General features: G+C 45.4%; 1 protein-coding gene across 1 annotated transcript; it reads right to left on the bottom strand.

Moving 5' to 3' along the window:
* On the bottom strand, positions 1–25,256 carry LOC147432988 (alpha,alpha-trehalose-phosphate synthase [UDP-forming] 5-like). The gene is made up of 4 exons (XM_086492731.1): positions 24,994–25,256; positions 22,601–24,853; positions 22,205–22,478; positions 1–859 (listed from the first exon to the last, which is right to left on the bottom strand). Exons 2-4 carry the CDS (start codon positions 24,592–24,594, stop codon positions 560–562), a joined length of 2,568 nt encoding a protein of 855 aa, XP_086348857.1. The 5' UTR covers positions 24,595–24,853; positions 24,994–25,256; the 3' UTR covers positions 1–559.
* Between the last annotated feature and the right edge of the window lie 1,160 nt (positions 25,257–26,416).

Below are 26,416 nucleotides of genomic sequence, written 5' to 3'. Positions count from 1 at the left end.
TAACAAGAAACAAGAGTAAAGCTTCCAAAGAAATATAAGAACAGTACAAACTCAGTCCTTGGACTCAACACAATAGCAGTGTGAGAGTCTATCTTATTTGATGAAGTGATACTATCAACATGAAATCAATAGTGAACTAACTAGTCTAACTCTGTACATCATTCGGGGGAAAAAGCTTGATTCACATAAATGCCTATCTGGTGAGCATATTATTATACACACACTTACCACTACAAATCCATGGTTGCTTAGTGGGCATCAAACAACCTGCAATAAACCGACCGGATGTATGGCAGCATTGTGGGTCACTTCTTGTCATGACCCAATACATGACCTGATGGGGTGGCCCTTGGATTAATGATGTCACATAGCTGGCCATGCCCAGCATCATAGTCCATCCTTGGAATGCTTAGCATGTCTTGCCCTCCTGGTACAATCTCCGGCCTCCAACAAATTCTCAACCAAGAAGAGTATCACCCCCCTACACAGTCCAGTGCTCGTTCATCGATCGGGAAACTTGAACATGAAGCAAGGAACCATAGATACTGTTTTTAATAGCTTAAGAAGCTGCACGACGAGCTTCTTTTGCTGCTTCAGAGGCTTCAGCTAGGCCTTGCAGCATTTGAATCACATCCCCTGTATCTTCCAGATAATACCTGGCCTTGCTGGGCTTGCGCCCCACCGTACAAGCAAAAACGTCAGCAGCAGGCAAATCAGGCCCCGCCATGGCATTTGCAATGCTTTCAAACATATCCTCATCCGACCTATCATCCCCGATGCACAGTACAAAATCGGGTGGCATGCCTCTCTCAACCATTGAAGTAAGTAGCTTTTCAGCAATCAGACCTTTGCTCACTCCCTGTTTCAACACAAGCAATACAAGAGAAAGTCAGAATTCAAGATCTCAGTAGCCGCCCCCCCCCCCCCCCCCCCAAAACCCCGGGCCCAAGACAGAGAGAGAGGTCTTTCGCTCTTTGTTTCATCGTTGTTTTCAACTACAGGTCTTGCTTCTTTGTTTTGTTGTTATTTTCAACCACAGGTCTTGCTTTCTTCTCTCTGTGATTGCTGTCTGCTTGCCTATTCATGTCTGCAACTTTTTTCTTTTGTTTGCTTGCCTTTTTGCTTGGTTTGTTTGTGGGTGGGTTTGGTGTGCCTGTTTGCATGTAAGGTGGGGGTTGTGAGTGTGTGTTCATTGCCTGTTTGGTGCCGTTTTTTCTCCTGTTTGTTGCAGGTGGGGATTGGTAAGTTGGAGCGTGGCAGTAAGAATTTCGGTTGTCCTGCTATGTTGAAGATGGTTATGCAACTCTCCTCACCATCAACCCGCCCTTCGGTTTTGTTTATCTTTATGCAAGAGCAGAGGTTTCTCTCTCCGGTGGTCATCGTCGCCTTGTCCTGCTCATAGAAGATTTTTATGCAAGCTTTGGTAGTGCCTCTCTCTGACAGCCGTTTTGGAGTTTCTGCTGTTTGATGCATATTTGTTATGAACTGGAGATGAAGCCCTGTGTTGGGATGTGCCTTTATGGCCTCGGATAATTGGAGTTTGATATTGGGGACCCTCTACTCATACTGCCACATCATCACTCTGTGATTTGCGGCGCAATTTGTGGAGAGCTCCCACATGTCATTGCATCATGTTTTCGTGCCTCCTCTTTTTAGGCATTAAGTTCGGCTTCTTTAAAATTTTAATGACACTTTGGGTGGCCATTAGGCATCATGCTATGTCGCCTCACTTGTGATATACCCTCCTCTTGAAAGAAGAGTAATCACCCTTGATTATGCCTACAAAACAAACAAAGGACCAAAACTGGCTCGGTAGACACCAACTCTATGTACCCATGCACCAGACTGCACACATCTACCACTTGCACAAAGACAACAGTCATTGAACATTCACGTCAATATTCCCGTCAAGATCTTAGATGAGAATCGTCATCATTGTAACTTACTCGATAATCATCTTTTCACATCTACTAAATCTCGTTACTATCACATTCATGTCACCCGTCAGGTGAAACAGATAATATGTTGTAATTATTTCATATTTACTCAAACAATACACATGAGAGAGCACATGTAACAAGTTCATTTTAGGAATTCCCATTTTAATATACATCTTTCCATAAAGTCATTCAGCAAAATACCGTCAAACTGTCAGTATTCCTAAAATCTCATGGAGAAATTATTGACTTTATCCCATGCTAGGTGATATGTGACAAAGGAATGGAATGGTTCCCCTCTCATGCAGTATGAACCGCCGTAGCAGTCAAGTTACAGGACGGGACAGTAAATACACGGCGTACAATACGCATACTAGACGTGTTTTTGAGATTCAAAAATAAAATACATCAACTTTTTTGAATATGATACTATAATAAGGACAATGAAGCGCGATCATGCACCTCCTCAATGACTCTTCAATATTTAACTTGTAATGTGCAACGGAAGTGATTGATGGTGAACGCTCATGATTAGTGCTCAGTGCGTACCCAAGGTTCCTTGTACTTATGAGAGAGTTCCTTTTACTTCATGAGAGATGTGCAAAGACTAGAGAGAGAAGAGAGAATGATACTGTGAATGAAGATTCTTTGAGTGCTAGAGAGAGAAAGAGAAGATTAACACTAGATGGGTCTCAAACCCCCCTCCTAGAGTCCCCCCTCTCTATCGCTAGAGAGGTATTTGCCTTAGATTGCACAAATGCTGAAACAATGGTCCTAGATACTGAGATGTTGATGGGATCTTGCTATTGATAAATGGATCTGAGAGGCTAAGGGCTGAAAATGTAAAACGCTAGGGTTGATCTGGTTTGGGAGTGCAATTATACAATGAGGCTAGGGCTGAAAGCTGAAAATGCTGGCTGACCTGAGAGCTGATCTGAAAACGCTTGTTGATATGCTCTCTTGAGCTAAAAACTTAAAAACGCTCGTATTGATGGATGGTTCTGCGATGGTACGGCGAGGTTATGGCTGAAAACTGAAAACGCTGGTGCTGATGGCCTGATCTGGTGCAAAAATGCCAGAGGTGCTAAGGTACTACGGGTAGTTGGTGCTGGTATTGAAGGTACTAACTTATGCTTGAGAAGTGACCCCTAGGGTATGGGATTAAAGCTGGGTCGGGCAATGCCAATAAAAATTCCACGATTTCTAAAAACGTCACTTATTAATAAGTTAATAAACTCACTTATGAGAGGCTTCACATGTACATAAATACCTAGGTTGGATACTAATGCAATCAATTGTATGGGAACACTCTCTAATGCCTACACGTAGCAGACAGTGGCTATGCTCATGTGCAATCAGAGTGCCTAGACATGTAGGTCCTGCGTGCAGGCTCACAAGGGTGCCAGAACACTTCATTGGTTGTCCTAAACCTTAGAAATAAGAGTTAGCCTGTCCACATGCACATAGGGTTAAATGTGCACATGACATTCCCTCTACGTCTAGATCCCCTCGAGGAGTGGCCCTGGGCACTTATAAACAATACAAGGGGTGCCAAAAGCAGAGCCCCAACAGCTTTAGTCCAAAAGCACTTGAAATCAAAAGCATCTGCTCTCCAAAGATAGCGCTAAAATATGTCAAAATCTGTCAACGCAAAAGGGGAGATTCTGTACAACAGTGCCACTTCATCAGCCAACAACGCAAAACGCGGATACCTGTACAGCAATGCCACGTGGTATGTTAGCGTGATTTACGAAAATCAGCTCCAGAGTCCAAGCTTTTGACTTTGAGGTTTTAGGCCCCTCAGCCAGGGCTCCATAAGTTGGTAGGGGTTAGGATTAATAATTCCCGACCACTTATTTACTTTAGGCCACTCGGTAAGACTTTTAAGTCGAGAATTTCTTCAATTTCTCCTAGACTCTAGGCCATTCGACAGGACTTTAAGTCGGGAATTTCTTCTGTTTCTCCTAGACCCTAGGCCTCTCGATCGGTTCCTGCAAAACTCACTCAAGTTAGTCCATGACCCAAAGTCACACAGATGTTCCTAACATCATGCAGATGACTTCCGATGCAAATACCACACAAAGAGAATTGATCGCGGTATAGAGGATTCCAGCTTTGATAAAGAGATTAGCATGGACCACCTTGCTAGGGAGAGTGAATCAAGGGCGGGCTAAACGAATGCACTGGACCGATGCATCTATGATCTCGACACATAAATCCTAAGCCTAAAACTCGTCAAAAATGCAAACTTTCTACTCACAAATGCAAACTTTCTATCTTTTCTAAAGTGATCTTCATGCTTTTGTACTCATCCGTGAATGAATCATGTAGATCGTGCAATATGGCTTTCCTATAAGAAGGTAACACACAAAGACGGTGACGAAAATACAAGAGACTGTCACGAATGAGAGACTCGACAAATGCATAATGACTTTTCGTGCGAACAAAAGATACTTTCTAAATGGGTACTGTGAACCTCTACTCAATAGCCAAGACTTGTCCTGCGCGATTAATTGTATCTACAATTGGGTTAGCTTTACTAGGAACATAATCAATCAAATCACCAAATTGCTCACCAGACTACAACCATCTAGCTTGACAATCACTTCAAGGTGTACTCGGTACAGACTGGAGTCACTTGAGAGCTTGATGAATCTTACAAACAATTAAATCTCTATCATGCAAAAAATGCTTCTCATGCTTGGGAGAATGAATGACAGAGAGAGGTTCCTTACCATGCCATGATTGATACTTTTTTGAACTCTGTGACTCTGTACTGAGAGATGCTATTGGACTGCGTGTTTTATCCCCTTTCAAAACATGAGAGAGAGAGAGAGAGATTAATAACAAAGAAGGCGTATTGTGCTCATAGCGAATAACCACAAGAGAGGCACCTTCAATAGAGAAAGTGAGCGTGTGTTTCTTACCATTGTTCTTACCATTCTGCTAATTCTGAGGGATACTTGACTTGTTCTCCTTCTGCTTGTGGGAGTGCGCGTGTGCGGAAGCGTGAGAGAGAGAGAGAGAGAGACAGAGAGAGAGAGAGAGAGAGAGAGAGAGAGAGAGAGAGAGAGAGAGAGAGAGAGTAGACACAAACACAAGATATGGTGAGGAGAGGGCGATCAGCCCCTCATGACCACCATGAGCAAAAGACCCAATACAATGATCAGATGTGTGATCTCTGTGAGATGAGAGATGTGGAAGTGGGTACCCCCCTAGCCCCATAAATAGGTGCCCAAGGGGAGGTAGGGCAAGGCTTGATAAAAATCCCCACGACCCAACAGGAAAACGATATATAGAAATATATATGGGCGCCCGGACAAAAGTGGGTGGCCGTTCCCAAACTCGAGCGGCCAGACCAGGTACAACCTAGACTATGGGTGGCCAGCCCGGAGACATACTAGCCGTACATGTATGCCCTAGGCCTGTGAAGCAGTAGAGTGGTGTAAGTCTAACACCCCCTCTCAGCACTTGATGCTGAACAAACTGCATGACGCCGAAGATGTGAGCCAAATGATGAAGATGTCTGCTTCGATATCCACTAAAGGACAATACTCCATGACTGTAGCAGCAGTCTCGGGTGTCCCAACCTCCGAGAAATCTCCATGGTAAAGTGCCGTCACGAGCAGTGTAGCAAACTGCTGTACTCTGTCAATACAAGATGAGGATACTGGTGAAGGTCCTGAACTGAGTGTGAAAACAACTCCTTGTCGTAAAAGGAGTGCCAATAAACCTGCAAATGTCCAGCCCAATAGGATCTGTGGTGTCTGTAGTCAAAACGTCTGGAGAAAATGGGGAAGCCCAGGAACTGTCATGAGAATGCACGGAAGCCTGTCAATGCATGAACCTGCAACCCAGTATGGCCAGGTGGCTAAGTTGTGTAAAACTCCAGGAAGGCCAGATGTAGTAATCTGCGTCGTACACATCCTCCGAATCAAGGAACGTTAGACTAAGGAGTCTGCACTATGGAAGCTACCGTAAAGCTGCAGCAGTCGCCAAGAGACCGCACGGACCACCACCGGATGGTGTCTTGTCAGTAGGTAGGGTAATCCAAGATGAGGGGAAAGCCAGACTCAACAGTCTTCACTGTCAAGGGCCTCTGAGAAGAGGTGTGGTCAGACCAAGTTGTCTGCACTGTAATCATCTTGTAGAAGAAGGAAAGCCAGACTGAGAAGTCTACGCTAAGGAAAATCTGGGAATCAGTGGCCAGACCAAGATGTCTGCGCCGACCTGTCTGTAACTCCTACCTCCAGTCCTACATTGTAAACCAAAGCATAATCCCACCAACAATGCCACTAGACCTGGCTGGGTCGGTGTGGCTCTCAAGATGAATGAGCTGGGAGTGGCCTATTGCCCAGGTCGGGGGAGGAGTCTGCTGTCACATCACGGAGGATGAGTATGAGCAACTATGAAGGTAAAAATCCAAAGGATCAAGAGTGTGAGGAGCAACTGCACTACCATCCAAGCCAAGCTCCGGGTGACTCCAAATGTAGTCACGTAATGATGCCTGATCTCCCGTAGCTCGCGGGTAAACCCTCCAAGAGAGTCCAAAGCACTGAAGTCCCACTCCAGTCTGTAGATCCAAGCAATGAACCTGTCCAAGAAGAGATCCAAGATCCTCTCCCTAAGTCCATGTAGATGCTCCTGTGTAAGCAAGTGATCTAACGTGTTGAGGTCAAGTAGTAAGTGTCTGTCCACTCAAAAGGGTGGTGTCTTCTCTGGGAACGTCAGAATCCCATATGCCATGAGCATGGCCATATCTCGTGTGAACTCCTCTGATAAGTGCATAGGTGTGTCCATAGCAAACCACAAGTCACCACCCCCTCTGGAGTGCGCAACCGCCGATGAAAGGCCGGAACGAATGGATCTCCCAATGATATGACGCCCGTGTACGATCAAGCCGATGTCAAAGCTACCGTGTACTGCAGCAGTCACTGAGAGACCGCACGGACCACCACCGGATGGTGTCCTAGTAGGAGGTAACTTCATCCTCTATGAAAAACACAAACCATGTGGCTGCTGTCTGTAACAAACTACTAACGTGTCAAAGCCTAAAGAATGGAGCCAACTTACAGATGTGGCCGAGGGGCCTAAACCCTAAGAAGAACAAGTAGCAGAAGAAGTCCTATCAACTTATGGGGACCCCGTTCGATGGGGCCCCAAGTGACATAAAGGATTAAAAAAATAAAGCAAGATCCGGACACACGCCAAAACTGATGATGTGGCAGTTTTTTGAAAATTGTGTTGGCATGATGACGTGGCGAGCTGTACAGATTTCCGCGTTTTGCGCTGGCTGATGACGTGGCAAGCTGTACGGATTTCCGTAAATTACGTTGGTAGCTTTTGGCATTGCTTTTTGGACCATAGGCTTTTGAGTTTTAAAGGCTTTTTACTGTAAACTACTTTTGGGGCCTAGGGCCTTTAAATATGAGGTTAGGGCTCATTCTCTGGCATGCTTCCTGGAGAAGGTGCAAAGTCTAGAGTACCGGCTTATACTGTGTTGATGCAATATAAAGAAATACCGAAAGGGGCGCCAAGGTTTGGGGCAAATACTCTCTAGGTTGGAATTCCGCCACTCCGTGTCGCGTGTCGTCTCTCTTTCAATTCAATTGTTATTGAAGTGCTAAAAGTTTGTTCAGTCTGTTCTTTTCTAGTGGCACGTGTGTCCGTCTTGTGACAATGGTATCAGAGCATCAGGCGTGTGCTTTTCTGAAAGTATAGCGGTCCCACAAAAGAGCAGACAAAGCAAACCAGAAACTTTATTCGAGGTATCTTCGTCCTCAAGTAGTCCTCGAGCAAGGACTTATTAGCCACTCCCACCCTTACTTCATCGCGCATCAGGCGCGCTCCCGTCTTCACCGCTCATGTCTTACACGGCATAAGCCAATTAAGACCACTTGCAAGAGAAGGATCCAGATTTGTTTCAAGTCACTGTTTTCCTCAGAAGCAGTGCCATGCAGATGTTGATGTCTATAGCTACTAAGCCGCACACTCCAAGTACTTGGCAAGCTTTCAAGAAAAAAAAAATGTCCGAGGTTATATGATTTCTGACATCTTCCTTCGGAGTGCAACATCTGGCAGAGTGGGGTATCTTGAAATGCTTGCCACGGAAACCTAGCACATTATAACTTGAAATTTCTCGACATCTCTCAGTAGATGTCTCTTCACGAGCAGATGACCTTGGAGGTTTGGTGTGATTGCTATCTCTTAGAACTATCATCGCCGCCAAAGAAACATTGTCTGTCCAAGAGCTGATGGACCATGCTGTGCTCGGCTACGACCTCATGGAAGGAACCTAACCCTAATTTTTGGTGCTTCAAGATGGAAAGTCAGTCGACTTTTCGAGCTCGACTGATGTCGAGATTGCATTTTAAGTTTGAGTTCTGTTTGATCTTGTTTGGTGACCCTGTTTGGAATTTATTTGAAATGGATGGTATCTATTTTTGAACCTGTTTTGGTGCCAATTTGAATTGTTTGACTCTGGTTTGATACTAGTTTCAATGATTGGTGATTTTACTCCCGGGTGGAGAAGTGAGAAATACTGTTTTGGTATTGTTTGAACCTCGGAACGACGCAGGCCGATGCCCGGGGAGCGTTTCATTATATGTTTGAAAACCTCGGAACAACGCAGGCCGATGCCTGGGGAGCGTTTTGTTGTATGCTAGAAAACCTCCGAACGACGCAGGCCGATGCCTAGGGAGCGTTTGGTTGTATGCTTGAACCTCCAAGCGACGCAGACTGCGGTCTGGGGCGCGTTTGGTTGTACAGTCCTCTGAGCTCATGGCCCGGACCTTTTTAGGTTATTTGCGGGGGGAGTGACAAGGTAGTCCTTGAGTAGCTTCATACCGCAGACCGTTTGTCTCTTGGGAGTGCTCAGCGGCGGCGTTTGTTGTGTCTAGAACATGCATATGTAAGCATTTGTGTTGCATTGTGATGTGCCAATTACTGAATATTTTTAATTGGATGAGATTTCCTGGGTATGTAATTTTAGTGCATCAAGACACCCGTGGAAGATCAATACGGTTTGGGTGTGATGGCTAATTTTACACGCCGGAATATCAGAGTTCCGATCTGGCCGAAGGGAGAAGCTAACTCCTTGATCAAAACAGCCGAAAGGAGAAGCTAACTCCTTGATCAAAAGAGCAGAAAGGAAAAGCTAACTCCTTAATAAAAAGAGCAAATTGATTGTCCCTCGGAATGACCCTCGGAAATTTTTGAGCTAACTTGAGTTGTTTTGCAGATATGAAGTAATCGCGGACGATTACTGCATTTCAAGAAGGGGAGATGTAACAAACTGCTGATGTGTCAAAGCCTAAAGAACGGAGCCAACTTACAGATGTGGCGGAGGGGCCTAAACCCCAAGAAGAACAAGTAACAGAAGAAGTCCTACCAACTTATGGGGACCCCGCTCGATGGGGCCTCAAGTGACATAAAGGACTAAAAATAAAGCAAGATCCGGACACACACCAAAACTGATGACGTGGCAGTTTTCCAAAAACTGCGCTGGCATGATGACGTGGCAAGCTGTACGGATTTTCGTAAATTACGTTGGTAGCTTTTGGTATTGCTTTTTGGACCAGAAGCTTTTGAGTTTTAAAGGATTTTTACTGTAAACTGCTTTTGAGGCCTAGGGCCTTTAAATATGAGGTTAGGGCTCATTCTCTGGCATGCTTCCTGGAGAAGGTGCACAGTCTGGAGTACCGGCTTGTACTGTGTTGATGCAATATAAAGAAATACCGAAAGGGGCGCCAAGGTTTGGGGCCAATACTCTCTGGGGTGGAATTCCGCCACTCCGTGTCGCGTGTCGTCTCTCTCTTTCAGTTCAGTTGTTATTGAAGTGCTAAAAGTCTGTTCAGTCTATTCTTTTCTATTGGCACGTGGTGCCCGTCTTGTGACACTCTCCACCCAAAAACGCAACTGCGAGGTGATGAAAACGCTGCTGTCCAGCGATTTTCAACGTGCTCGTACGCTCCCGGCATGGTCCGGAGCGGTGCAGAGAGTGTGGGGAGGGTGGGGAATCAATGTAGCAACCCAACGTAGGCTGAAAACAGAGAAAACAGTAGGGGGTAATAGCTGAAATTTGTAGATTTGAAGAGGAACTTCGCCAGCAAGGCACCGGATGCCAAGGCCGGGTAGGTGGTGGCAAGATCCGGGGTCAAGAAGCTGAGCGCTGCCCTCCTACTGCAAAAATGCAGGTCAATTTGCAGCCCACTTTTGCTGCACTTTTTGGCACCAAAAACCTTCTGTTTGCTGAAAAAACAAAGGCTTGATGGGTACCCTAGGTGCCAAGCAACTTGTGGAAGGTGTCAACGACACAAAGTGACCAATAAAACCGCCGAAAATGGGATGAAAACCCAAAAACGCAGATGGAGCAAAGGAGGTTTCCGGCAAAAAATGATCCCAAAAGTGAAGCCCTAGCAGCCGGATGCAAAAACGCTGACTTGATCTGCAAAAACGCAGGTGGAGGGGGATCCTCTGCGATGAAAAACACAGATCTCATCGTGCGCCTGGTTGTTTGCAAAACGCTAGCAAATTTTGCATGAAAACGTTGGTTATGCTGATCTTGGGAGAACCTGATGCGATGACGCGCCCTTGGATCATCGAGAGCCTGAAGCTGCCGATACCTTGTGAGAGTGCGCGTGTGCAGAAGTGTGTGTGTGTGTGTGTGTGTGTGTGTGTGTGTGTGTGTGAGAGAGAGAGAGAGAGAGAGAGAGAGAGAGAGAGAGAGGAGACACAAACGCAAGATACGGAGCAAAAGACCCAATACAATGATCAGATGTGTGATCTCTGTGAGATGAGAGATGTGGAAGTGGGTACCCCCCCCCCCCCTTGCCCCATAAATAGGTGCACAGGCCCCAAGGGGAGCCTGATAGAAATCCCCACGACCCAATAGAAAAATGAAATATGGAAATATATGTGGGCGTCGGGACAAAAGTGGGCGCCTAGACAAGGTACAACCTAGACTATGGGTGGCCAGCCTGGAGACATACTAGCCGTACATGTATGCCCTAGACCTGTGATGCATTAGAGTGGTGTAAGTCTAACACCGCTTATCTTTGTTGTGCTTCAATTTCAATTTTGACGGTGTCATTGTAGTCCTTTGGGTCGAAGACTTGCACATCATATTTGATGTACTCGCCCAAACCACAGAGGAAAGCCTCTTTGCGATCCTCATCCGACTTACGCAATTGAACACCAATCTGCAATATATAGTTAGAAAAAGACATATCTGGAGTTCCATTTTGCTTGAGGCCTCACCAATCCTCTTTCAGCCAATCAAGGTACTGCGGTGGCATAAAGCGAGCCTTGACCTTGTCTGGGAGGTCGGCCCAAATTGTAAGACAATAGTGCGCCATCCGTGGCATGATCGAGGTGTTGGGCCATCTATGGCTCTTGCTAGGACTAACACCAATTAATGGCATCTTGTAAGGTGCAACGGAAGTGAATGTTTGAACTTTGCTCATGATGAGTGCTCCGAACTGTGCTCAAGGTTCCTTTTACTTACGGAAGGGAGAGCCTTCCGTTCCTTTAGTGAGAGAGTGCAATGGACACAAACAAAGTGAATGGACACTGTGGATGGAAGTGCATGAGACTGAGAGATAGAGAAGAGAATACGACACCAGAGACGTAAAACCCTCCTCCGAAGGCCCCACTCTCTATGGCAAGAGCGGTCTACTTATGATTGCACAAATCTCTACAATGCTTGGACTTGCCGACGATGTCGATGATGATGAGGACGCTGACGAGACGGGCTGAAATCTGAAAACGCTACGGGCTGAAAATCTGCAAATCTTGTATCTGCTGAATTCTGACTCTATGTCGGTGACGGTGTCGATGACGACGATGCGACGACGACGTGCTGAAAACGCAGATGCTGAAATCTGCGTTTTACGGGCTGAATCTGTAAACCTTGCAGAATCTGACCGTGCGACGAGGATCTGCTGCGGGAAGGTGAGATCTACGAGGTTCGGGGATTGTTTTGTTGTGTCTAAAGGCTGAAAACTGAAAACGAAGATGCTTCTTGGTGTTCCGTCGCGGTGAAACTGCAAAACGCTATGCTGATGCAAAAACGCTAGGGCTGAAAATTGTCTTCTGCTACTGCCGATGGCCTTGCAATGCAAAACGCTAGGCTGATCTGCTGTGGTCTGGTCACCAAGCTGATGCAGAAGCAAAACGCCAGGCTGATCTTGTCCAAAACACTAGGTCATTGCTGGGGATGCAAAAACGCTAGGCCATCTGGGGGTGTCCTGCTGAGAAGTTGCTTGTTGAGCAAGGTGCTCCTGCTGCCTCTTCTGCCAAAAAGGAGCGGTCTACTTATGATTGCACAAATCTCTACAATGCTTGGACTTGCCGACGATGTCGACGATGATGAGGACACTGACGAGACGGGCTGAAATCTGAAAACGCTACGGGCTGAAATCTGCAAATCTTGTATCTGCTGAATTCTGACTCTATGTCGGTGACGGTGTCGGTGACGACGATGCGACGACGACGCGCTGAAAACGCAGATGCTGAAATTGCGTTTTACGGGCTGAATCTGTAAACCTTGCAGAATCTGACCGTGCGACGAGGATCTGCTGCGGGAAGGTGAGATCTGCGACGTTCGGGGATTGTTTTGCTGTGTCTAAAGGCTGAAAACTGAGAACGACGATGCTTCTTGGTGTTCCGTCGCAGTGAAACTGCAAAACGCTATGCTGATGCAAAAACGCTAGGGCTGAAAACTGTCTTCTGCTACTGCCGGTGGCCTTGCAATGAAAAACGCTAGGCTGATCTGCTGTGGTCTGGTCGCCAAGCTGATGCAGAAGCAAAACGCTAGGCTGATCTTGTCCAAAACACTAGGTCATTGCTGGGGATGCAAAAACGCTAGGCCATCTGGGGGTGTCCTGCTGAGAAGTTGCTTGTTGAGCAAGGTGCTCCTGCTGCCTCTTCTGCCAGAAAGTGCTAGCGCTAGGTTTCTATTTATGCAAAACTTATGGAATTTGCCCTACTCAGTTTCCAACAAAAGTCACTTAATAAATAAGTGAAAAATGTCAAAAATAGGGAAAATAGGTCTATGCACTGTAAAAATGCTAGAGATGGGATCGGACTGGAATCTGATGGTCATGTTGTGTGCAACCAAAGGATATGCATCTAAATTAAGTGTCTGGACATGCACAGTCTGCGAACAGACTCACAAAAGTGTCAGATCACTTCCTATTTATAGACTTACTTGACTAATTGAACCCTGGTTGTGTTGTAGCTTGTCCACGGACACATAGGGTTGGATGTGTCAGTGACATCCCCTCCTTTTCAAAGTGAGGTATTGGTACCGAACTATATGGCGTCGAGGGAGATCGCCAATAGCATCCGGAATCCTGGAAGGGACTCTTCGCCGGCCCACTCTGATGTGTAGGTCGTGCGATACTTGAACTTCATAAAGGTCTACAATGCTTGCTTCTTTGGGCCGCGCCGAAAGCGACAGTCTTCTGTGGCTCCTTCGATGCTTCAACTTCGTCGATAGTCATGCATCTACCTTCTTCAAGAATCTCCGAGGCTGAAAATTCATGAAACCACTTCCAACACAAAAACATGAACATACCCATTCCATGTAAAGTGACTAGAAAATACTAGTCTTCTTTAAAGACTGTGCATGCAATGTAGATGAACATATAGACGGAGTGTCAAACTGTTCATCAGACACATGCAAACAATGAGATCGAATCTTGACTTTCTGATCTAAATCAATCAACTGTGGCAAAACACAATGGAAATGCCGATGCTTGATGCTCAATCCTTCTTGTGCTCTTTCTGAAACTGTGTCATGCCAAGAAAGAGACATGGAATGTGACTTCCGTGACTGCAAACATTTCATCTTTCCATGAGTAATCTGCATACATCCATGCTCATTCATGAGTGAATCGTGCTCAACGTACAATATGGCATGCCTAGGAAAAGGGATCACATAAAGATGCTGACTAAAATACAGGAAACGATCACGAATGAAACACTCGTACAATGCGTGCTGACTAATCATGCGAACACATAATACTTCCTGTAAGGGTTCTTTGGACCTAAGCTCGAGAGTCAAGATCTGTTCGTCGTGTTTGATTGAATTTGACTGGGGGGTTGATGTGGACCTCGACTCAAACGTCAAGATCGATTCTTCGTGATTGATCGAATCTGCAACGAGGTTAGCTTCGCTAGAAAAAGCATCAACAAAACCATCATCCTTGTGAATAATCACGTCTTGATCATACAAATCATCATGCTTGTGAGAAATCACATCTTGATCATGCAAATCATCATGCTTGTCATTGGCATTCAAATCATCATGCTCATCATTATCATTCAAATCATCATGCTTATCATCATGCAAATACTGTGTATCATGCTTTGGAGAAGACGAGACCAAGAGAGTCTCCTTCTCCTGAATCCGTTCAATCTTCGCCTGCACATTAGAAATGAGAGAGGGAGAATGAACAACTTGCTCTCCACGAATGCCAATGGGAGAGTCACTTTTGGCATTGCAAGTGAACGTATTTTCCGCTCAATCAATGAGAGGGTTATGCTCACGAAACCATCGAATACCCAAATCATGTCACATCCTGAGAGAGGAGAGACAAAAAAATTTCTATAGAAAGCAACTTATTGAACTGTAAACAACACATCAAGGCACTCTTTCGTGATGAGAGAGTCCATAGCGGGAGCGAAGCCAGAGACCTCAAGAGGAGATTTCTGACTAACCTCTAGGCGGGCTCTCTCAACAAGAGAGGGGCTGATCACATCATGCATACTGCCTGGGTCAAACAATATGACAAAACGCTGCCCCGTCATATGACCACAACATTTAATGAGAGACTCATCAATGGGAGGGTCATGGGAAACTTGGGACACACTCATGTTGTCATTGATTGCATTGACAGAGTAAGTGGGTTTTGTGGATTCTTTAGATTCATTAGTGTCAATCTTAGGACATGTTCTTTTTATGTGACCCTTAATGTGACAATGCAAACAACGACCTTCCTTAGATTAAGTGCTTTGCTCTTCCGACGTGATGTATCCTCCTAAAATTCCTTGTGCTACCTTTTCATCTGGAGTGAGCTTAGGTTTAGCAATTGTGTGTAGCTTTACCCTTACGTTCATTGGAAAGAGTTCTTTTCTGAAAGACTGTTGGAAGATTGGTTAAAAGAGTTACCGTTCTTACCATTCTTACCGTTCATACCGTTCTGAGGGTTCCGAGAAGTCTGAGAGGTACTTGTGGATGTCTTGTTTTCCTTACGCTTTCCCTTGTTGTGCTTCATCTCTTGTGCGAGAGCAATCGCTACCGCCTTGTTGAGATCGATTGGATCGAGCACCTCGACATCATACTTGATATACTCGTCCAATCCATAAAGGAATGCCTCTTTGCGCTCATCATCCGTCTTGCGTATTTGGGTACCTAGCTACAAAACATGATTAGAAAAAGACATAATTGGCATACCATTTTGCTTGAGAGCGCGCCAATCGTCCTTCAATCGTGTGAGGTACTGAGGTGGCAGAAACTACGCCTTAAGCTTGTCTTGGAAATCAGCCCAATTGAGGAAAGGGGCGTGAATTCGTCGGCTTCGGGTGATGACCCGAAGTATCCATTCCGCTTCGGGTGATGACCATGCACTGTGATCTTTGGGTCCCAAGGTCACGAGGAACTTGAGTTCTTGTGGGTCTTGGGTTCTTGGGGGTCTTGAGGTTCTTCTTTCGCTTGCAATCTGTGTTAGAGAAGGATCTTCTCTTCACTCGAGTTCTGCTCTTTTCCGCGGGCGCACCCCTTGGCGGCCTTGCGCTCACACCAAGGTTGCTTTTTCCCACCTCACGTCGATTGGCCAACCGCTAAGTGCACGGTCCCCTCTCAATGAATGAAAAGAGACACAAGGGGAGGCTGGACAAGCCCTTCTTTCTTGGGATTCCTGTCACTCTTCAAAAACACGATTAGGAATCGACACGCCCAAGAAGTCTTGGGTTACGTGCGACCGCAACAAGTAAAAAAAAATTCCGTGGTTCTTGTGATTCTTTCCTTGAGTGATACAAAACACTGTCAAAGCTCTGACACCAATGTAAGGTGCAACAGAAGTGAATGTTTGAACTTTGCTCAAGATGAGTGCTCCGAACTGTGCTCAAGGTTCCTTTTACTTACGGAAGGGAGAGCCTTCCGTTCCTTTAGTGAGAGAGTACAATGGACACAAACAAAGTGAATGGACATTGTGGATGGAAGTGCATGAGACTGAGAGATAGAGAAGAGAATACGACATCAGAGACGTTGTAAAACCCTCCTCCGAAGGCCCCCACTCTCTATGGCAAGAGCGGTCTACTTATGATTGCACAAATCTCTACAATGCTTGGACTTGCCGACGATGTCGACAACGATGAGGACGACGACGAGACGGGCTGAAATCTGAAAACGTTAAGGGCTGAAATCTGCAAATCTTGTATCTACTGAATTCTGACTCTATGTGGTGACGATGTCGATGACGACGAAGCGACGATGACGCGCTGAAAACGCAGATGCTGAAATCTGCGTTTTCCGGGCTGAAACTGTAAACCTTGCGGAATCTGACCGTGCGACGAGGATCTACTGCGGGAAGGTGAGATCTGCGAGGTTCGGGGGTTGTTTTGCTGTGTCTAAAGGCTGAAAACTGAAAACGCTGATGCTTCTTGGTGTTCCGTCGCGGTGAAACTGCAAAACGCTATGCTGATGCAAAAAAGCTAGGGCTGAAAGCTGTCTCTGCTGCTGCTGGTGGCCTTGAAATGCAAAACGCTAGGCTGATCTGTTGTGGTCTGGTCGCCAAGCTGACGCAGAAGCAAAATGCTAGGCTGATCTTGCAAAACGCTAGGTCATTGCTGGGGATGCAAAAACGCTAGGCCATCTGGGGGTGTCCTGCTGAGAAGTTGCCTGTTGAGCAAGATGCTCCTGCTGCCTCTTCTGCCAGAAAGTGCTAGCGCTAGGTTTCTATTCATGCAAACTTATGGAGTTTGCCCTACTCAGTTTCCAACAAAAGTCACTTAATAAATAAGTGAAAAATGTCAAAAATAGGAAAAATAGGTCTATGCATTGTAAAAATGGTAGTGATGGGATCTGATTGGAATCTGATGGTCATGCTGTGTGCAACCAGAGGATATGCATCTAATCTAAGTGTCTGGACATGCACGATCTGCGAACAGACTCACGAAAGTGCCAGATCGCTTCCTATTCTAGACTGACTTGACTGACTGAACCCTGGTTGTGCTATAGCTTGTCCACGAACACAAGGTTGGATGTGTCACATGACACATCTCCCAACAAATACATGGCAGCAATCATGTCACGTACACAGAGCTTTGTGTGCCATGTGGACATGCTTCATCGACTTCCACAACCAATTTTGCACCTATCCCTAGATAGGAGTGTCTAGAATCCTAGGAGGATTAGTACCGGCAATTTGTGAGCCTATTCGCAGGGCCTCCATGTCCGGACGAGTCCATTAAATTAGATTTTCCAGTTTTGGAACCCTCTTGCTTAACTGGTTGTACAAGCGTTTTGACAGGTGTTGTTACACTACGGTGGACATCTGGCATGACGTGCATGTAGGTTTAGGTTAGAGAAATCTAACGAGCCATTCCCCACGTTGATGAGATTCTTGGATGGACAGATATGCGACAATTTCAACCAGAAACTTAGCCAAAGTCAAGTTCATTAATAAGTCAATTTCATTGATTTATTTTATAAACTTTGACAGAGGTTTTGCCCTACCAAAGCCTTAAGTTCTTAAGCCCAAATTTCCACTATAAGGGGAGCAGCCAGGCCAGCATTTTGCATCAAATGCAGCTAGCACTAATTCAACCCTAGCGTTTTTGCAAAGGACCAGGTAGCGCGCTTGGAGGTGAAGGGCCCCATAGAAGCTTGTGTGCATCCCTTTGGGAATAGCCGCACTCAGACAAGAGTTATACCGGCTGTCCACAGACTTTCAGCGCTTTGACGAGTTTCCCAGCTCAAATTTCAGCAAAGGCAACCTCACTCAAGCACCCCCGCACCCCATAAGCAAGCAGTTAACAGTAGGGAATGCTCCTACATAGAGGAATCCAAAATGAGACAAACAACCATTTCCGGCTACATGTATATCAAATTTCAGCCATCAAGCTAATGATTTACACGCATTTCATGCATCAAAATAGTCTCTGGGACACACAAAACAATGCGAGCTGTTCCGATTCATGGGATTGTAAGAATTAAGTTGAAAATTAATAGAAAGTCTCCTCAAGGGGGGCACAAGCCCATCTTCTGGTCCCTAGTGTTATATTTTCGCAGCGTTATTTTATAAAAATTATTTTGTGTGGATTCCTACGTGATATACTTGAATAATCTTAAACGTATTTTAAGTGCACGCTTTCGTTTCTATGGCAGTGTTGGCCTCAATGGCCATAGATATGAGTTACCAAGAGGAGTACCCCCTAGCCCTTATATATAATCCCCTCAAAACACCTGCTTGACCCCACCATCAACTCCACAATGTGTAAAAAATGAGCCAAAACTAAGAAGGCAAAATAACAACCAACGAGGAGAAGTGTCACTCAAAGACATGTAATCAAGAGGAACGCTAAAGATAAAGGTGACATCACCGTCATTGGCATATGAAGCCACTGCTCTAGCATGTGTCAAAACCTAATGTGCACCATGCATAGATCTCCGCTGCTATCTCATACGCCTGAAACAATGGCGCCTAATGTGCCCTCTGTGACCACAATGCCAACAACGCAAGTATTAGCAACTATGAGACCGTCGTCTCTCATGAGTCATCACTGTCGACTTTAAACTATCACACATGTCTGCAACCATAAGTCAATATCAAGAAACCAAACTATGGCGAGAAATCTTCGAAGAAATCTAGCAAAGTCTTCTCTGTAAACCGAGTAAAACCTCAAGTACAATCTCTACCATAAACCATGTCAAATTGGCAACAAAGTGGGAGATAACTCGACCACTACACAATCATGGAAAACATGATCAAACGCATCAAAACCGATACTCACATATACATAAAACAACTCCACAATCTGCAAACTGCAAGCATATAATCTGGAACAAACTGCTCAACCGAGCGTAAAGCGCATAACCATATACGCAAGTAGAGAGCAAACTAGCTCAAAACGCATCCCACAAGAGAAACTGCCTACAAAAGTCTGCAAAATACCTATGAAACCGCAAAGTCTGTAGCCACACAAGCATACGCAATCGTCACTCCTGCGAGGGTTGGTAAAAGAACACCAAACTGAGTCCAAGTTGACAAAACCTATCAAAGTAGGAGTCACCCTCGACCACTAAGCCATCAGAGAGCAAAGTGCGGATGTGCATAAACCATGGACAGACACTCAGTGTCTCAGTAAACAGATCCACAAATGGTCTACATGCAATGCCAAAAGCCTGGCAAACTGGCTCACTCCTCACCGAGTGGCTCTATGGACATGTACCTGTCCAAAAACGCTGCAAACTTGTAAACTTGATACCTACGAGCTACACCTAGCTCAAGCGGTATCCACAAAATGCATATATAGCATGAAATTGCACAAACCCGTGCTAGAAACTGCGCTCTAAACTGCCCCGCACACTCATACATGAGCACTACATGTGCTACATAACGTGCACTTCAAGGACTACGCAAACTGTGAGTAAAACCGCTGGGGAAACTGGCACACACTACCTCATCGATCAGTAAACACGTCGACCGGAAACACCCGCCAAGAGTTGAGCGCACTCGAGGGAAAACCCGCTCCCGCATAGGCCGTCGGAATCGTATGTATCGGTGTGTTCCGTCGAAGCCGAAAACTGGAGAATCATGGAAGCCGAAATGCCGTGGAGAGTACGTTGGAGCCTTGCCGCTCCGGATGGGGCTAGAGGAGAGCCAATGCTGCTCTCGCTCGTCAGTCTCCTGCTAAGTCGAGGTCAAGATGTGCATGGGAGCCAAATCCGCTCTGGAATGAGAGTGGGAGGGAAGTTGATGGCGAAGCTATGCTGGAGGAGAGACGGGCCACTCTCGCTCGCTCTCACTATGTCGAAGCCGAGAAAACGCTCGATGTCCCCTTCAGCCGCCGGATGGAAGCATCGTTGCTGTAGCTACCAGTGATCGAGGCCAATGCCAAGAAGAAATCGCCAATGCGAAGCCTAGAAGAATGCCAAAAATGCCGAGGTTGAAGCCGTGCGCGCGTCAGAGGAGAGCCGATGGACTCTCTTCCCTCCCTCGCTGCTGATTGCTGAAGTCCTCGAAGAGTGTTGGGCCGATGTCGGGTGATGCCTGGACTTATTCGCCCATGTTTGCATACGCCACCTGTGTATGTGTGCACGTGCGCATGCCGAGCGCTCTCTCTCTCTCTCTCTCTCTCTCTCTCTCTCTCTCTCTCTCTCTCTCTCTCTCTCTCAAACCGGCTCTTCACACTCTTGCCCGAGTGTGTGAACACACCCTTGGACACTCTTCTTCAAAAAGAATTGGCTTCACTTCTCTACTTACTATCAAAAACCTGTGTGAGTGTGTGTGTGCTCCACAAACATTCACAATTTCTCCCTCAAGAGCTTCAACAAACTTCAGCCAGTTGTTTGACTTTGCTTTGTCTTTGATTTTCACCAAATTGTAAGCTTTGCAAAGCTTTACTCAAGGCTTTTCCCAAAACCTGCTCACTCACACTCGACTGTATTATTTCCTCCACTTTGCTCTTCACTTTCTTTTCAAACTTTACCTTCAATGCCTAAGCCAAGATTGCTAAGGTGAAATCTCCCTTTTCCTTTCCACACTTCATGGCCCCCATGTCTGCACACACAGAACACGAAAATTACCATTTCCATTGCACATGCTCTAACTCTCCTCAAGATTCCATGCCACTCAAGAGAGATCCGCTCCAGGTTGCACCGAATCTCCTCCCAATGCGGTCAATCCTTGCCGGATCTATGCCGAACCGCTCCTTATCCGACGACGCCAAGCCCCGAACACCGTTCCCACCGAGGGAGCACCGCCGACCGCCAAGCCGTAGCTCTGGTACCACTTGTGAGTGCGCGAATGCGTGCGTGCGCGGTGTGGTGCAGTGTGTGCGGGGAAGGGGAGAAGCACGAGTGTGGGTGGAGCAACCTCAGGAAGTGTGAGTGAGGGGCTCCTTATTCTTTGTATATGAAAGAATACGGGTGAGTACGCACGGTGGGCAGGCGGCCGATCGGACGTCCGGCACCGGGCAAAGGCGTAGTGCCTTTACCCCAACAAATAATTGGGCCCTTAGGGCACACAGAAGGCTGGTCCCCAACCTGACTATCAGCCCGACATGGGGAAGTGGGGTGCATCTAGTAGGGCACGCCGCACTTATACAACTCAAGGAATCAAGGTGACATTTGACATGGAAAGGCAAGCAGGCTTGTGGGCAACAAGTACAAACAATAAGGCCACAACGAAGCCACTCCAAGAAGGAGCCTGAGCGAAAGGACAAAGGTACAAGGAGGGGTAAAGGGGGGGCAGGGAGTTTTAGAAACACTACTACAAAATGAAGCCAAGGAGCTAATAAAAATTTACTAAAATGCGTTCTACAAAGTAAAGCAGACTGCAAGAAAGATTAGTAAGCAAATCCAAAATCACGATTATTAATACGTTGTATTCTTTGATCCATTGTAACCCAAACATCTTGTTATCCGGCAGTCAACATTGTAAATGATCCATCCTCATTAGGATGATGTCACACATTAGAAATAATCCTTTGCAGATGTAAGACTTGGTTTTCTAGCATGGAAGCTGTTTTAAAGATTACAAGCACAATCACTTTTAATTACGACCCTCATTTGCTACACCCCTCCCAAGCTATCCTTCTCTCTCACTATGGTACCACAGAGCTAGCCAGATTATATATATCATGCTTGCACAAAGAACATATATAGCTTGCATTCTTAGCCCCTAGTCATAAGAGTTTCATACTCCTCTGCAGTACTTTACACCACCCTCTACCAGTTCTTGTATATTCCAGTCGGTTACCGCTTTCAATTCCCGTGCTTAGCTTTAGTGATAGTTTTGTCATTATGTTTTTCCGAGTTTTTGGGATGACATAGGTGAACACTACAGTTGCATTGATTCATTTCATAGGCCAAATTTGACCTCTAGAAAACATTAATAGTATCTTTCTTTCTTTTTTTAAAAACCCACTAATGCAGAAAACACACCTACCAACCAGGTGGTTTACAAAGAAGCATAATCACATTTTAAATTAGTCACGCAAAAGTAGGCAGTGCTGTTTAAAAATGTTGCAGCTTTTACCTGTGGCTTCACCTCCACGATGTGTTGACCACTTGTAACAGCAACTGGTTCATTTCCAAGAACACTTTCCAGATGATCCAAAAGCTCTTTTGCTTGCCAAGAGCCAAAATCAGGATCGGCATATTGGTGATGCCACACGAGTGCACTCTCTTTCGCCTCAATAGATGAACCATCAGTACTTTCTGTATAAAGCATCATTATTGGTTCAGCAACTCGCTTCCAATCAAATTCTGAGGCCGCTACACAGGTTTCCCAATCATCCTCTGTTTTCCATCTGCAGGAGTGGGTGCTATAAATATTGAGACTTCTCGAGTGAAATAAAAAGTTTAAGCACCAATTTTTTAGATGACACAAAGCAGTGTACAGATGTCGATCTTTTTCATATTATGAGCGCACCTTGAAAAGTACCCATGCTCAGCAGCAATGCCCAGGGACATGCAAGAAGAGAACCAAGCAGAAAGCTCTTTTCGCCCACGTCCACTTACAATGAACACCACATTCTTTGGGTCGCCACACAAGGAGTTGAGTATAGAGATGACTTCAGGACTGGGAGTCTTGTCGATTGATGTTTGTGGCATCATTGTCCCATCATAGTCCAATAAAATGGCACGGCTCTTGGTTCTTTTGTACGTAGACACAATGTGCTCTGGTATTAACTTTCTAAAGTTCTGACCAAGAGCTATTACCCTAAAATTCAACCCAAAGCCTATGCCCCAGCAACGCCGCTTAAGATGATCCTTGCAAGCCCTTTCTAAATCTCCCATAAAACTTTGTGCCCAATAAGCAACATCATGTGTGCTTACATACTTGAAATGCTTTTCATGGCGCATTATTTTCTCAGCTTCAGGCATTGTAATGGCCATATTCAAAGCATCAGCCACAGCCTCCACATTCCAAGGGTTTACTCGAATGGCCCCACTAAGAGATGGGGAGCATCCAATAAACTCTGATACCACTAGCAAACTCTTCTTTGGAGGGTTTTCTGCAGAGGCAAAACAGGCATCCAGCTTCTCGCAGCCTTGCCTACTCACTATGTACTCATAAGGTATCAGGTTCATTCCATCACGAACAGCTGTAACAACACAGCATTCAGCAACAGTGTAAAATGCAAGGCGCTCATAGAAAGGAACATGCCTTTCCAGTAATATGATTGGTTCATAACCTTCACATCCAAACTTCTGATTCACCCTTTTAACGGTGGTGTAAACTTCTGCTTGAACTTCTGCCACATCCTTGCCTTTCCCTCTTGCAGGGTTAGCAATCTGAACCATGACTAACTTTCCTCTTTTATCAGGATGTTCATTTAGTAACTGTTCCAATGCAAGTAATTTCAGACCAATACCCTTAAAAATATCCATATCATCAAGCCCAAGTAAAACTGTTTTGCCCTTGAACTCCTCATTCAGCTCAGCTATCTTGTGCTCTGTTTCTGGAAGGTTCAAGCCAGCTAGTAGCTGCCCCATGTGAATACCAACAGGCATGATCTTGATGGTCACATTGCGCCCATAGTATTCTACACCTATGTAGCCCCTCTTTGCTTCATACTCAATACCAAGCATCCTGCTACAACAAGAAAGGAAGTGCCTAGCATAATCAAATGTGTGAAATCCTATAACATCTGCATTTAACAGAGCGCGAAGAAGCTCATCCCGGACCGGCAGTGTGCGGTAAATCTCTGATGATGGAAATGGGCTGTGAAGAAAAAAACCCATTTTCACTTTGTTGCACTTCTTGCGAAGAAGAGTGGGAAGTAGCATCAAATGATAGTCATGGACCCACACAATGTCATCCTCTGGGGCTATGACTTCCATGACCTTTGCTGCAAAGGTCTTGTTAACAGAGACATAAGCTTGCCAGAGAGCACGATCAAAGCGGCCACCATGGTCAGGAGTGAGTGGGAGCATGTAATGAAATAGAGGCCACAATGTGTGCTTGCAAAAACCATTATAAAATCGGTTTCGAAGATCCTCTGGCACAAAAGCTGGGATGCAGTTGAACATTTCCAGGAGGTGTGCTGCGACCTCATCTTGCTGTGCTGGCTCAATGTCGCACTTGAGAAACCCTATATAAATGACCTCCATGTCATCAGGCAGGCCATCTTTGAGCTGCAAAAGAAGTGAGTCGTGATCCCAGCTGAAAGACCATGTTTTTCCATCAGCCCTCTTCTCGGCATTCAGTGGTAGAGAATTGGCCACAATGATGCAGCGATCCTGCAGTATAGAAGATGGAGCATCTGAGGCTACGCTGTTGCTATACTCGTCATCACGATACTCAGAAAGTATGCCCGGTACTGTCATTGTCCTTGGCAACCGCTTTGACGCTCTTGGGAAAACAGGAGGGTTGTAATCCCCCGTTAAATCCAGAAGATTTGTATAGGACCTCGACGACATGGCCACTATTTTGAAGCTTGCTAAGATCTGCACTGTAAATCCTTGATTTGCAGAGGGAAAAGAGCTGATGCTCCACTCACATATATCCCCTGAGTATCCTGATGCACGCTGACCGGATTACAGTGCCCTCTTTCTAGTAGGCTAATACTACAAGCAGCTGCGACAATCACTTGCCTGCCCTTTGAAAAGCCTGCCTTTCGGCTTAGGTGGCGTGAAGCTGCCTTCCACTCCCAAAAAGGCACAATTGATGAGCAAGCAGCTTACGGTAACCGCAACCGATGGAAATTGAGCAAAACCACCTTGTCAGTAAAGAAAACCCAAGACATAGAAGCTTCTGCGTCTCAGATTTGAGGTTGCAGATCAAATGGAGCTGCAAAGAGGAGGTGAGTAACCACTTACATGAAAGAAGAAAAGGGCGATTTCTGTCACGTTTCTGCAGTTGGCGAAGAGAAGGATGAAAAGGGAGCTCTGTAAAGGGCAGAGCAGAAAGGCGCAAGCTTGTCAGTTAATGATTAGAGCACTGAGTTTTTTGAGGTTCCTAATTACGTGATCTATTCAGTTGTAAGCTGTATTGGTTTTTTGACTAATGTAGCCCTAGAGAGTGTGTGGTGTATGCATGTGGGTGGAGCGAGAGCGAGAGCGAGAGCGAGATTTGAGCACTAGTGAAAGTGGAATAAAATACAAAAGGGATATGCCTTTCTATTATGCACTACTGCTATAAAGGAAGCCCAAGTAAATAAGCATTCTACTTGCCCTCTCATGCCGTTCTATTGTGTACTTTAAGGAAGATTCCAAATGTAGAAGGGGTTTATGCCCCCTTGGAAAAGTGAGCCTAGAGAGCAAAAGGGCCCTCACTAAACAGTAGCCAACAACGCATATTACCAAAAAGTTGGCTTACCATATATTTCCATCGATTAGGTCCTAATCTTGTGCCTTCACAATTATTCACTAGCGAGGATGAACTTGAATCTTGAACCATCTTTGTAACAAAGGTAACTGAGTTTATTGCCTATCCACAAGAGGAGAAAATGTGACACATTATGCCTAATATTGTGTTTCATTTGCTTGTATAGTGAATTTTGATTATCTTATGCTTTGAAAGAAGAAGAAGAAGAGAATTTTAACGTCGCAGGAAACTATCCCAAGAGACCTTAAAGATCTATCCGACGAGGAGAGTTGAACTCAAGATTTGTAATTCAAGAGGAAAATGTCATAACCAATCTACCACACTTGGGTGATAAAAAGGTTATACCATTTTTCTCTTCTTATTAGCACACCCCCACACACCTGAGAAGAAGAGAGAATGAGGTCGAGGGAGCAAGAAAGGGGAAACATTGGTTATTTGGAAGAAACAGAAACGACATCACATTGGTAAAATTCATGTTTTCAACAATAAGAGATATCCAAAAGCACATGTCAAGATTGCACATATAGTCTACTTTACATAGTGGAATGTTTGAATGTTTGTATAAATATACACAAAACATGTGTCCACATCTATATGTTCATGTATGTAGGTATGTATATACTATGTATACATATCTCATTTAGCATTTATAAGAAAAATGTTCTTTCGCTATGCACATTGCATTCCCTATCGAAGGAGCGTACACATGGTACAAAAGCATCATGGATGCACGCTGACTTTTGTTGGAATTGCTCTCCATAACCCCCACACACAACCCCCCCCCCCCCCCCCCCCCCCCCCCCCCCCGCACCAAACCCTCAAAAGAAAAAACTCTTCCCTCTTAAAAAATAGCTATTGAGATGTCAACCATTGTTTGATTGTTGTTCCATTAAGAGCCCCATCGCATGTCAGCCA

This window comes from Adiantum capillus-veneris, chromosome 20, assembly GCF_014529385.1.
Source record: "Adiantum capillus-veneris isolate H3 chromosome 20, ASM1452938v2, whole genome shotgun sequence".
Taxonomy (NCBI): Eukaryota; Viridiplantae; Streptophyta; class Polypodiopsida; order Polypodiales; family Pteridaceae; genus Adiantum; species Adiantum capillus-veneris.
Note: the sequence above shows the minus strand (reverse complement) of the source record. Positions and strands in the feature narration are given on the sequence as shown.